Genomic DNA, 12773 nt, shown 5'->3' on the forward strand with positions numbered 1-12773 from the left:
AGTAATACATAGATATAACGAATTTCCGATATAACGGACTAATCATTTTTAAGTCATGCTATTAATACAGTATACTGTATTATCTATTTAATACATCAGTATATTTAAATATAAAAAATATTAGTGCTCATACAAAGAATCCAATTCGGGTTATTCCTCAAATTGCTCTATTCCATGTTCATAAATAAACTCAGAGTTAAGTTGGGTTGGGTTGGATGAGGCATTTTTCAAAAAAAATTTTATTTACAGAATAGTACTCAAATGATTATATTTTCAAGTGACGGCCGTTGCAAGTCGCTCTCGGAAGTTGGCTTCCACTCTCTCCAACGTTACTCTGTCGATTTGAATAACTCTAACCTTTATTTTTTCAAGAGTACGTGGATTAAACTCGTATACACGTGACTTGAGGTAACCCCACAAAAAGTGGTCTCTCAATAACGACACTTCTGCCAATGTACCATGCCGTTCAATTGAAATTGTCATTTTGCTTCAGTATAGCCTACATTTCTAAAGCAAAATTTAGACTAACCAAAATGGTAGGAGACACCAATGATGTTACCACATAAATCTCCACCAATCCTATAGTCACTTTTTAAACTATACTCTGTTTTTAAACCAGGAGGAGTATTTTAAATTTGTCACCAGATTGACCTTGCACGCGATTGGTTGAATGCGAGGAAGGTTCACACACAGGCAATTTTGAATTTCAAGGTTAGGTTATTGACAATTCGACAGTTTCGTGTCATTGTTATAAATTTTGTTTAAACTCTTTTGCGTCTTCAATTAATACACTCATAACTTCAATGTTAATTTGTATGTTTAGTGTTGACGATAACAAACGAAAATAAATACAATAATAAGTAAATAAATAAATAATAATTATTAATTTAAATTTACCGCCAAAATATCTAGTGATATTTTCTGGTGATTTTTCCTAGTGTAAATCTGACTTTCGCGTTTACTCCTCCTGGTTTAAAAACAGAGTATAGGAAATATCACCAGAAAATATCACTAGATATTTTAGCGGTAAATTTAAATAGATAATTATTATTTATTAGTGTATTTATTTTCGTTTGTTATCGTCAACACTAAACATACAAATTAACATTGAAGTTATAAGTGTATTTATTGTAAAATATAATTTTACAAAAGTAAATAAAATAAAATGAAAAAAAAATTAATAGTTATTTATGTACCAAGTCGGCAAAGTGATGCTTTATCGAACGAGTCTGAGTTTGCGAGTCGAGTAAACAGGCGAGTTCGATAAAGACTCTTTGCTGACGTGTTGCATACAACATTTTATCGCCAACCGCAAAATTTAACGATATGAAGATATTCTAACTTATCAATATTATGACATGTGTCAAACGATTTGTTTTATTAATATACCTCGGTAAAGTTACACTATGTATCAAAGGTCGGTAGTATAGTGGAGAGGGAAGCGGTTGGCGATAAAAAATATTAATTGACAATAATAACACGAAACTGTCGAATGATCAATAACTTAACCGTCAAATTTAAAATCAAAATTGCCTATGTGTGAACTTTCCTCGCATTCAACCAATCACGTGCAAGGTCAATCTGGTAAGAAATTTAAAATGCTCCTCCTAGTTTAAAAACAGACTATAGTATCTGACCCTGAATAGTATTTGTTTTAAAAACGTCCGTCCGTTCTGCCCCACCTGTATACAGGTGTCTCAGCGAGACCGGTCATTAGACGTTTCTGGGGTTCTGGCGAAAATAAAAATTGAGAATTCAGACTTAAGTATTATCAATTACGATCTCTTCGTCTAAAATATTTTCAGATTTCTTGCACTTCCGGTTATACCGGAAGTCGCCACCAACTTTATTTTTTTAAATGGAACACCCTGTATATTTTTACATATTTGGATTTGTCTGTTTTCAAGGTTTATAAATAACTTTACTTTTTGCAATTTGATTCGGTCGTTCTCGAGTTATTCGAATTTCTCTAGAAAAATCTGCTCCAGCAGACATTTGTTCAAAAAATCAGAAAACACTCAATTTTTGGGATATCAATTTAGGATTGAGAACATGCTTAAGCAACATGATGGAGTATGTTTTGGTGCCGAGAACTGCGGTCTAGAACGTTTGATCACTTTACTATGGCACGTTAACTTTTCAAAATTTGGAAGTACCATAACTTCATTGTTTTAAATGGCACCCCCCATATTTTATTTTTTAGTCGTCTTCGGTGTCTCATTCTACATCTTTTATATCCCATATGACCCACACCTAATATTAATAGTTTGGGAGATAATTAGGGTTTTTTGAAAAATGCACACATATATGGATATTTAGCCTAGTGTGCCATGAAAAACAAGCCTTCTCAATGAGTTCTTGTCAAAGACTCACTTGTTTACGTCACTTGATGCATGTGAGCTAATAATTATCTGTTATGTCCCTTAATATTAGTACTGAAACGAGTAAATCGATAACAATAACGAAAGTAATATTTACACAAATCAAGAAATTCTTAATTTATTTTTTTTGCATGAAAAGAGCGACAAAGTTCGTAGTATATTGAGGTGTTGGGACTGGGCTCGAAATAAGCCAAGGTATTCACTTCTTCCGTTGCATTATCTACTACATTTTTTGGTCAGTTTAACACGTGATTAATTCGTCCAAAATGCAAAAAATTTGCTTCTATTCCTCTAAATTTACCTTTTGTCATCGGAGATAAATGTGGATAATTTTCATTAAACATTCTGCAAGTTCTACTAAGAACTTTGTCGCACTTTTCATGCACAAAAATAAATTATGGATTTCTTCATTTGTATAAACATTATTTACTTTATTAATATCCATTTTAACTGGTTTTAGACTCACAAGCATCAAACAACCTAAATTAGACTTTGACGTTTATCAATAAGTCATTAAACATTTGTTTTCCATGGCACACTAGGTTAATATCCATATGATATGAGTATTTTTCAAAAAACCCTAATTATTTCTCAAACTATTAATGTTAGGCATAGGACATATGGAATATAAAAGATGTAAAATGAGACACCGAAGACGACTAAGTAATAAAATATGGGGGGTGCCATTTAAAAAAATGAAGTTATGGTGCTTCCAAATTTCGAAGAGTTAATGTATCATAGTAAAGTGACCAAACAATCTAGACAGTCGTTCTCGGCACCAAAACATACTCCATCATGTTGTTTAAGCATGTTCTCAATCCTAAATTGATATCTCAAAAATTGAGTGCTCTATGATTTTTTGAATAAATGTCCGCTGGAGCAAATTTTTCTAGAAAAATTCGAATAACTCGAGAATTGCTGGTTCAAATTGCAAAAAGTAAAGTTATTTATAAACCTTCAAAACAGACAAATCCAAATATGTAAAAATATACAGAGTGTTCCATTTAAAAAAATAGAGTAGGTGGCGACTTCCGGTATAACCGGAAGTGCTAGAAATCTGAAAATATTTTAGATGAAGAGAACGTAATTGATAATACTTAAGTCTGCATTCTCAAATTTTTTGTTTGGCTAGAACCCCAAAAACGTCTAATGACCGGTCTCGCTGAGACACCCTGTATATCTATGCATCTGAGAGCTAAAGTGCAAGGGAGCAATATTGTTAAGAATCAAATTTGATACAACTTTTGTTCTAAAAGTTGTTTTGTAACATGTTCCGATTTCCAAGTGTTACCATTAACAAGTAGTAAAAAAAACGAAATGCACTAAATATTCATATTTTCGTCCTTATCTCGATATCTATGCATCTCAGAGCAAAAATGCAAGAAAGCAATATTGTTCAGAATAAAATTTGCTACAACTATTGTTCTAAAAGTCTTTTTGTAACATGCTCCGATTTCCAAATGTCACCATTAACAACTTGTAGAGCAATGAAATTCACCAAATTTTTGGATGTTCGTCTTTATCTCGATATACATGCACCTGAGAGCAAAAGTGCAAGAAAGCAATATTGTTAAGAATAAAATTTGCTACAACTATTGTTCTAAACGTTGTTTTGTAACATGCTCCGATTTCCAAGTGCTACCATTAATAACTTGTAGAATAACGAAATTCACCAAATTTTTAGATGTTCATCTTTATCTCGATATCCATGCATCTGAGAGCAAAAATGCAAGAAAGCAATATTGTTCAGAATAAAATTTACTACAACTTTTGTTCTAAAAGTTGTTTTGTAACATGCCCCGATTCCCGAATGTTACCATTAATAAGTAGTAAAACAACGAAATTCGTCATATTTTCATATTTTCGTGTTTATCTCGATATCCATGCATGCAAAAATGTAAGAAAGCAATATTGTTTAGAATAAAATTTGCTACAACTTTTGTTCTAAAAGTTGTTTTGTAACACTCCCCGATTCCTGAGTGTTACCATTAATAAGTAGTAAAACAACGAAATTCGTTAAATTTTCATATTTTCGTGTTTATCTCGATATCCATGCATCTGAGAGCAAAAATACAAGAGAGCAATATTGTTTAGAATAAAATTTGCTACAACTATTGTTCTAAAAGTTGTGTTGTACCATACTTTGATTTCCAAATGTCACCATTAACAACTTGTAGAGCAATGAAATTCACCAAATTTTTAGATGTTCGTCTTTATCTCGATATCCATGCATCTGAGAGCAAAAGTCCAAGAGAGCAATATTGTTCTAAAAGTTGTTTTCTAACATGCTCCGATTTCCAAGTGCTACCATTAATAACTTGTAGAATAGCGAAATTCACCAAATTTTCATATTTTCGTGTTTATCTCGATATCCATGCATCTGAGAGCAAAAATACAAGAGAGCAATATTGTTTAGAATAAAATTTGCTACAACTTTTGTTCTAAAAGTTGTTTTGTAACACTCCCCGATTCCTGAGTGTTACCATTAATAAGTAGTAAAACAACGAAATTCGTCAAATTTTCATATTTTCGTGTTTATCTCGATATCCATGCATCTGAGAGCAAAAATACAAGAGAGCAATATTGTTAAGAATAAAATTTGCTACAACTATTGTTCTAAAAATTGTGTTGTACCATACTTTGATTTGCAAATGTCACCATTAACAACTTGTAGCGCAATGAAATTCACCAAATTTTTAGATGTTCGTCTTTATCTCGATATCCATGCATCTGAGAGCAAAAGTGCAAGAGAGCAATATTGTTCTAAAAGTTGTTTTCTAACATGCTCCGATTTCCAACTGCTACCATTAATAACTTGTAGAATAACGAAATTCACCAAATTTTCATATTTTCGTGTTTATCTCGATATCCATGCATCTGAGAGCAAAAGTGCAAGAAAGCAATATTGTTGAGAATAAAATTTGCCACAACTTTTGTTCTAATAGGTTTTTTGTAACATGATCTGTTTCCCGAGTGTTATCATTAACAACTTGATCTAGTGTTCGTTCTAGTTTTAATTGTTATTCAGCGATGACGTCACTATTGGGCCTTCGAGCTGTGCATCTGTTTTCGATACGTCCTTGATAGAAATAGACTGAACGTAACGGTGTGGATATCTATCCGAATTTGTTGTGTTGTGTATTAAATTTATTTATACAAACAGCTTAAAGTGCCTCTCTTCCCCGTATTACATTACATTACATAAATCATATATCGGATAGATCGGCGTTAGAACTTTAATGCTGCTACAAGCAAGTTCTAAAATATTCCTGGGTTCGACAGTGACGATGTTGATAAACAACTTAGCGTCTCTCATTCCAGGATAATCGAGTTTCTCCATATTAGTCCGTTATATCGAGGTTTTGTAACTGTATTATAATAATTTAAGGGTATCAATTAAAAGTAAATTTTTTTTTGGAATAGAAAGAAGAAAAAATTAAGTTACTGAAGGATCGCTTGGCTGAAAGAGAAGTTCCAGCTGGAAAAAGCGGCATTTTTTTGGCTCCCCCACCAACGATAACACAAGGTAAGGAGATCACCGTAGTTGCTGACTTTATCACAGACGCTGGCACTTCCGATTCCGCTTTTGGAGGGGGCGTTTCAACGTACACCCGATCAAGCAGGGCGAGTCAATCGGATATTGAATTTAGCGAAAGCTACTTATAAATTAAAAACATAAATAAGTCAATTAAAAATCAAGAATTAAATAAAAATTAAGGTTGTATCTTAATTAAATCTAAAAGTTAAAAAATATAAGGCGAAAATGGGGGGTTATTTTTAGAAGGGAATTAGACCATCCCGTTGTGCCTTAAAAAAAAAGCAAACGAAAATTGCTGATTAAATTTCAACGTTCTGATTTTGAGGAATAAATTAAAACATATCTATTATTAAAGTAGAAATTGAAAAAAAGTGTTCCTAAAATTAAAATCAGTTAATTAAAAGAAATCAACCCCTTTCTCTTTTAAAACAAACCCCTCCAGGTTTTGCGATGGTTAAAAAGAGCGCACAATTACACTTTAAATCAAAAAGAAATCACGAAATCACTTTTTTTTTGATTTTTTTTTAGTTAGTTGTTTTAATTTGTTATTTTTTTTTATTTTTTAGAGACTTTTTAGAGTCATATCTCGTTATAACATAAGGACACGACGGTTATTTTAATTAAAAAATAATTCTGTAATTGAAAAAAGAATAAGAACCTCCCAAAAATTTATGTTCTAACGAGATTTTACTTTTAATTAATTATTAACAATAAATTTTTAGTAGTTTATTTGGGAGTGATCTTCTTCTTTTTTTTTTTTTTGGCAGATGTACACGACGAGCACGTGTAGAACGTGTAAAAAGAAGTTTTTTTGGGAAAAAATCGACGAGAGGCGACGGTGTAGAGTTACTATTATCTTAGTAAATCATAATCTCGTCCCCATAAGATTTTAGTTCGCTCTTAAATTTAAATTTAAATTAAAAAGAAATCGTCAATTTCATTTTTGATACACGTTAAACTTGGAAGATTTTTATTTCTCCCATTAATTATAATTAATTAATTAATTAATAATAATAAAAAAAAGAAATAAAAATCTTCCAAGTAAAATTAAACGAGCTCAAACGTTTTTTGGATAAAAATTGCTCACAAAAACGAAAGTAATAATAATAGATTAAAGAAAAAGAAAAAAATTTGGATGCCGAAAAAAAATTAATTAAAACGTAAGTAAAGTTTTAGGGCAAGCGTGGAATTACAATTCTAAATGTTGTGATAGCGATTCTAGTGATATTTAATTATTTTTAATTTTTGATGTAGTTACGACGAGATATGACACGAAAACAATAAAAAAAAATAATCTTTTTTGTATTTCTAATTCATTTTAAAAATAATTTTCTTATTAATAATAATAATAAATAAAATCTATCGTTGTTATTATTATTAAAATAGTCGTTATGAGCACAAAGCCTTCGATAGATAAATCGAAATAGAATTAAACAAAAATTATACTATATTTAAAAACAAAATTAAAAAAAAAAAAACAAATCGCATATCTTCTCTTAAAAAACTAAATGTATATATTGAACTAGAACTAAATGTTTTTAAACTAAAAGTTTTTTTTTAAATTAAAGGTGTTGGTTCTAGTTTTAATTTCATAAAAATATACTACATACAACCTAGCGGTGAATAATAATTAAAACTAGAACTAACATTAGACCTAGAAATAGAATCATTTGGGTTTAGCCGTACGTCTCTAAAGACGGCTAAACTCGAATGATTCTTTTATAGTGTTAGTTCTAGTTTTATACTTGCAACTGTCACTAGAACTAACATTAGACTTAGAACTAGAGAAACATTTGGGTTTAGCCGTCTTTAGAGACTTGCAGCTAAACCCAAATGATTCTAGTTCTTGGTCTAGTGCTGCATAACAATTAAAACTAGAACTAACACTAGACCTAGAACTAGAAACATTCGGGTTTAGCCGAGCGTCGGAAGATGGACGGCTAAACCCGAAACTTTCTAGTTCTAGGTCTAGTGTTAGTTCTAGTTTTACACCAACACTGTCACTATGGAAAACTAACACTATACCTAGAACTAGAATCATTTGGGTTTAGCCGTACGTCTCTAAAGGCGGCTAAACCCGAATGATTCTAGTTCTAGGTATAATGTTAGTTCTACTTTTACACTTGCACTGTCACTAGAACTAACATTAGATCTAGAACTAGAAACATTTGGGTTTAGTCGTCTTTATAGACTCGCAGTTAAACCCAAATAATTCTAGTTCTTGGTCTAGTGCTGCATAACAATTAAAACTAGAACTAACACTAGACCTAGAACTAGAAACATTCGGGTTTAGCCGAGCGTCGGAAGATGGACGGCTAAACCCGAAACTTTCTAGTTCTAGGTCTAGTGTTAGTTCTAGTTTTACACCAACACTGTTACTATGTAAAGCTAACACTATACCTAGAACTAGAATCATTTGGGTTTAGCCGCACGTCTCTAAAGACGGCTAAACCCGAATGATTCTAGTTATAGGTCTAGTGTTAGTTCTAATTTTATACCAACACTGTTACTATGTAAAACTAACACTATACCTAGAACTAGAATCATTTGGGTTTAACCGTACGTCTCTAAAGACGGCTAAACCCAAATGATTCTAGTTCTATTTATAGTGTTCGTTCTAGTTTTATACTTGCAACTGTCACTAGAACTAACATTAGACCTAGAACTAGAGAAACATTTGGGTTTAGCCGTCTTTAAAGACTTGCAGCTAAACTCAAATGATTCTAGTTTTTGGTCTAGCGCTGTATAACAATTAAAACTAGAATTAACACTAGATCTAGAACTAAAAAGTTTCGGGTTTAGCCGTGCATCTTCCGACGCACGGCTAAACCCGAATATTTCTAATTCTAGGTCTAGTGTTAGTTCTAGTTTTACACCAGCACTGTTACTATGTAAAACTAACACTATACCTAGAACTAGAATCATTTGGGTTTAGCCGCACGTCTCTAAAAACGGCTAAACCCGAATGATTCTAGTTCTAGGTATAGTGTTAGTTCTAGTTTTATACTTGCACTGTCACTAGAACTAACATTACACCTAGAACTAGAAACATTTGGGTTTAGCCGTCTTTAGAGACTTGCAGCTAAACCCAAATGATTCTAGTTCTTGGTCTAGCGCTGCATAACAATTAAAACTTATACAGTATGTCCCCGGATCGAGTTACAAAGAGGAAAAACAATGTTATTACTGAACTTTCAAACTTATCTCAGCATAAATAATGCGTCGGATATGTTCAAACCACTAAATCGCACGAATTTTATACTCTAACTATAGAAGTTAACTAATTATTGCCATTTTTATGTAAAAATTTGACCTTTTTTCTAATCTAAAAATTTTTCAAAGTTCAATTTATGATATGTAACCATAGAGTGAAGTAAATCCAAATTCTACACTCTCTAGACGAAGTCAACATTTCAAAAAAAGTAAATGTGTGGTGTGCTATAACATATTGTACGATGATGTACAATATCATGTACAATATTTTTATTGAATTTTAAAAATTATTTTTATTCTACCACATTTTAGGTTGTTGATGGATAATTTATTTTTTTAATCTGTGTTTTTTTTTTGTAAATTATATAACAAATCATTTTATTAAAAACAACTCTATAAATTTATTTTTTAAATAAATTTTTGAATAAAGGTTAAACGTCAATGTGACACAAATTCAATATTACTAACTGTGACCAACTTCACAACAATTTGTCAAAATTAAGTGTCAATTTTATAAAACGTCGTTTTCTTTACGAAAATTAATTAATTTATGCTTAAATCATACAAAAAAAGGAATTTGTTTAGGTTTTTTTAATGTCAAACATTTAGAAACTCCTAAAAAATTGAATTAAATTGATGTTTTTTGAATTTTTAACGTTTCAAATAATTATTATTAGTCTGGTCAAGATGGCTACCCGTGAATAATGATTATTATTCACCTCTATTATTCACTCCGTGAAAAATGACTACCATTTTGTTTTAGAAAACTCATTCATAAGGTATATATTATAAGGTAGTCGTGGACAAAATATTTTGTCTCAGGTTAATTCTCAGTTAATAAACTTAACCTTCGTGAATAATAGCCCTCATTATATGCTCATATAATAATATACTATTATTCAATTATTTAGCCATATTTTAATTTAATTTGTCCGTATATTTTTCACTAACATAAGTTGTAACTTTTATGGTTTCTATGGTTACATATCGTAAATTGAACTTGAAAATTTTTCAATTTAGAAAAAAGTTCAATTTTTACATAAAAATGGGAATAATTGGTTAACTTCTATAGTTAAAGTATAAAATTCGTACGATTTAGTGGTTTGAACATATCCGACGTATTATTTATGCTGAGATAACTTTGAAAATTCAGTAATAAAAATTTTTTTCCTCTTTGTAATTCGATCCGAGGACATACTGTATATAAAACATTCGGGTTTCGAAACCCGAATGTTTCTAGTTCTAGGTCTAGTATTCTAGTTTTACACCAACACTGTTACTATGTAAAACTAACACTACAGTGTGTCCTTAAAGTAACGGATATAGGCGATAAAATCATTATAAACGGTTTGTAGAATGTGTAGATTTTAAATTTCTTCGGCCATTTTGTTATGACGTCATTGGTATTTTTTTCAAATGGCAATCCCCCATTTTTATTACAGAATATGAAAGAAGATTTTTTTCTGAATGTAATACAGTCAATATTAATATTGCTTACATAAGAAAAATTACTTTAAAGTTTAACAACTTCAGATTTGTTGACATGATGATAATAGCAGTAGCCATGAGTAACTATGGTAACCAATTATTTTAAACAATTTCCTAAGTGTCAAAAACTTATTTAGTATGTAGTTGACCTCTTTAAGTCAACAATAAGTGAGCCTAGCTGTGACTAAATTTAAACAGCACGGCCATCTTTCGAAGCATTTCTCGAAGTCTGGCCTACTAAATGTTGCAAGGGAAGTTCAACAAATCGTGGTTTTGGCTGGGCAAGAAAACCCTCATGTTACTGTAAGGAGTATTTGGTCTAATTTCGACATTAGTAAATCAACGGTTCATAAAATTTTAAAACCCGCAAAATATCATTCCCATAAAGTAAACCTGATTCACGAGCAATGAATCGTAGTTTTTGCAACAACAATTTTGCAACGATGACGAAGACTTTGTCAAAAATATAATTCTTTCGACGAAAGGACATTTATAAATTCATCAGCTACACTTCAAATTAGCCAAGAAAGTCGCACACCCAATATCCGCAAAAGATTTGAGGAAACCTTAAGTGGAAAAAGATGTTTAAATTTTTTCCTTCCATCCCGATAATGTTGACACAACTCAATTCCAACAAGATGGCGCGCCACCAAGAAGCTTTACTACACAAATTTAAAGTAATTTTTCTCGAAATTTTTCTTATGTAACCAATATTAATACTGACTGCACTAGACCCAGAAAAAGATCCTCTTTCATATTTTCAGGGATTTTTCCATAAACCGTTTATTATGATTTTATCGCCTATATCCGTTACTTTACGGACACACTGTATACATAGAACTAGAAACATTTGGGTTTAGCCGTCTTTAGAGACGTGCGGCTAAACCCAAATGATTCTAGTTCTTGGTCTAACGCTGCATAACAATTAAAACTAGAACAAAAAAACAAATCGCATATCTTCTCCTAATCATTAAAAAAAAAAACAACGAGAGTTTTTCTATCGAAGGCTAAAATTCTGTATAAAAATTAAGAGAACGAACCTCACACAAAATAAGAAAAAAAAAATAATGTGAAAAAAAATCCGTAAACGTTAATAATCTTTAAGGAAAACTGTTGACCTTTGTATAGATCTATCAAAAAAAAAAAAAGAATTAAAAAAGAAATCATTCAACATTATTGTACCCCTCACACTAAATGTATAGGGAAATAGTTTTTTTGTTAAGTTTCGTTTTGTTGTTAAAATTATAATTATTATTAGACAAAGCGATCGAAAAGAAATTAAATAAAATTAAATTAATAAAAAATGAAAGAAAAACGTCGACGAATTGGCAATTTATTAAAACAAAAAAAATAAATAAATAAGTAAAGTAAGTTATCTAGGTGTACCGTCAAAAACTATGTGTTCATCGTTAATCTTTAACTACCTTATGTAAAAATAAAATTGATATTGAGTGTAAAAATTTTCTTTTATTTTCCCAACCATAACTACAAAACTTTCTAGTTCTAAGTTACCAGAAAGTAGAAAAAGGTTGTTAATGAGTGTCAAAATTATTCTAATCGACAAGAAACATCTCGAGGATACTTGACAAAGAGAAAATTTGTCAATGTTGTTGTCCATAAACTTGAAAGTATTCAAAAAATGGGATTTATTGACGATTTTGATTCAAAATGGTTCTAAATGGTTTAAAATATCTCTCTGACACATAAATAAGATGATTAAATTGAAAAAAAGATTTTGTTGGGTTTAGAAAGTGTTTCAAAATTGTCAAAAAGTAGAAAAAGGTTGTTGGTGAGTGTTGAAATTATTCTAATCGACAAGAAACATCTCGAAGATACTTGATAAGGAGGAAATAAGTTAGAATAATCAAATGGGATGTGTCTATAAAGTGGAAAGAATTAAAAAAATAGAAATAATCGGTTTTGGTTATGATTTTCGTATATATATATATTGAACTAAAACTAAAAGTTTTTTAAAGCCAAAAATGTTGGTTCTATTTTTAATTCCATAAAAATATATTACAACCTAAGAGTGAATAACAATTAAACCTAGAACTAACACTAGGTATTCGAGTGCGTCTACACTACTTTCTAGTTCTAGGTTTGGTGTTAGTTCTAATTTTACACGAGCACTGTAACTATGTAAAACTAACACT

At 30.8% G+C, this 12773-nt stretch overlaps 1 protein-coding gene across 5 annotated transcripts in view; it reads left to right on the top strand.

Annotated features, from left to right (window-relative positions):
- LOC111419075 (gamma-aminobutyric acid type B receptor subunit 1) overlaps positions 1-9054 on the top strand; it is a 127440-nt gene extending 118386 nt beyond the window's left edge. For 3 of the 5 annotated variants that reach the window (XM_071195575.1, XM_071195579.1, XM_071195578.1), the window contains one exon: positions 5805-6479. In XM_071195575.1, coding sequence (XP_071051676.1) covers positions 5805-6047 — 243 coding nt within the window. In that variant the 3' untranslated portion in view covers positions 6048-6479. The other 2 variants (XM_071195577.1, XM_071195576.1) reach the window with 2 other exon arrangements.
- The last annotated feature ends 3719 nt before the right edge of the window (positions 9055-12773 follow it).

This window comes from Onthophagus taurus, chromosome 3, assembly GCF_036711975.1.
Source record: "Onthophagus taurus isolate NC chromosome 3, IU_Otau_3.0, whole genome shotgun sequence".
NCBI lineage: Eukaryota > Metazoa > Arthropoda > Insecta > Coleoptera > Scarabaeidae > Onthophagus > Onthophagus taurus.